The sequence below is a fragment of the Echinops telfairi genome, unplaced genomic scaffold (assembly GCF_000313985.2).
Source record: "Echinops telfairi isolate 266 unplaced genomic scaffold, ASM31398v2 ScPeMD7_7412;HRSCAF=8450, whole genome shotgun sequence".
Lineage (NCBI taxonomy): Eukaryota > Metazoa > Chordata > Mammalia > Afrosoricida > Tenrecidae > Echinops > Echinops telfairi.
Genome location: NW_022111312.1, coordinates 10,072,951 through 10,073,746, shown reverse-complemented (window position 1 = coordinate 10,073,746; position 796 = coordinate 10,072,951). Strand labels below are relative to the sequence as shown.

The following is a 796-nucleotide window of genomic DNA, read 5'->3' as shown; positions in this document are numbered from 1 at the left end:
CTGCCCACAATGCAGTGCCAAGTGGGATTGTACTTCTTGTCAAACTCCTTCTTGATGTGGGCCGCAATGTCCTTCTCGATGTTGTATTTCTCCAGCGCCTGAGTCGCGCACTCCACCGAGTCCTGTTGCATCTCCTCCGACATGTCGGCATTTTTGATCACGGCCTTTCGGTCGCACATGGTTACCTGGGGTGCGAGGCCCGGGCAGGGGTGAGAACTTGGGAGGGGGCGCGCCTCTGAAGTACCCGCGCCACACCCGGGACGACGCCCCCCACCCCCAACCCACTTCTCAGGACGCGCGAGCCACTCGGCGAGAGAAGGCTGCCGGGGGAAAGCCGAGGCCCAGCTGCGAGGGTCCCCGCCCAGACCCGGAGCCCCCGACTCTCACCGTGAAGCGCGGACTAGCCGACTGCGACGGTCCTGGGGGAGGGGGTTAGAGCGGCTCAAACACAGCGAGAGCCGTCGCTACCGAAGCCGTGGCGCATCTAAGCCGCCCCACGCCAGCCGCCGCCGCCTAGTGCCCAGGCCCCGCCCCGCTCCCGGAGGCCCCGCCCCCAGCCTTACGTCCCTATTGGCCTGACGCAGTCTCTTGGACTCTCCCATTGGTCCCTGGGCTCAATGGTTCCCCCAGGATCTTTCGCCTGCATTTTGTTGCAAACCACAATGCACCGCTCACGGCGTCGGTTGCCCGGGAAATGAACCGCACGCGGTCAGGCCCACACGCCTGGAAGGTGGAGCCGGGCGGGTCGCAAGAACCTATCCCGCTGAAGGGGCACGAGTGGGAAAAAACGAAAAGC

General features: G+C 64.8%; 1 protein-coding gene across 1 annotated transcript in view; it reads right to left on the bottom strand.

Moving 5' to 3' along the window:
- The window catches only part of DYNLL1 (dynein light chain LC8-type 1), a 2,318-nt gene extending 1,819 nt beyond the window's left edge, over positions 1-499 (bottom strand). The window contains exons 1-2 of the mRNA XM_045296852.1: positions 388-499; positions 48-185 (exon numbers count right to left, since the gene is read on the bottom strand). Coding sequence (XP_045152787.1) covers positions 48-179 — 132 coding nt within the window. The 5' untranslated portion in view covers positions 180-185; positions 388-499. The remainder of the gene's footprint in view (positions 1-47; positions 186-387) is intronic.
- Positions 500-796: the final 297 nt, after the last annotated feature.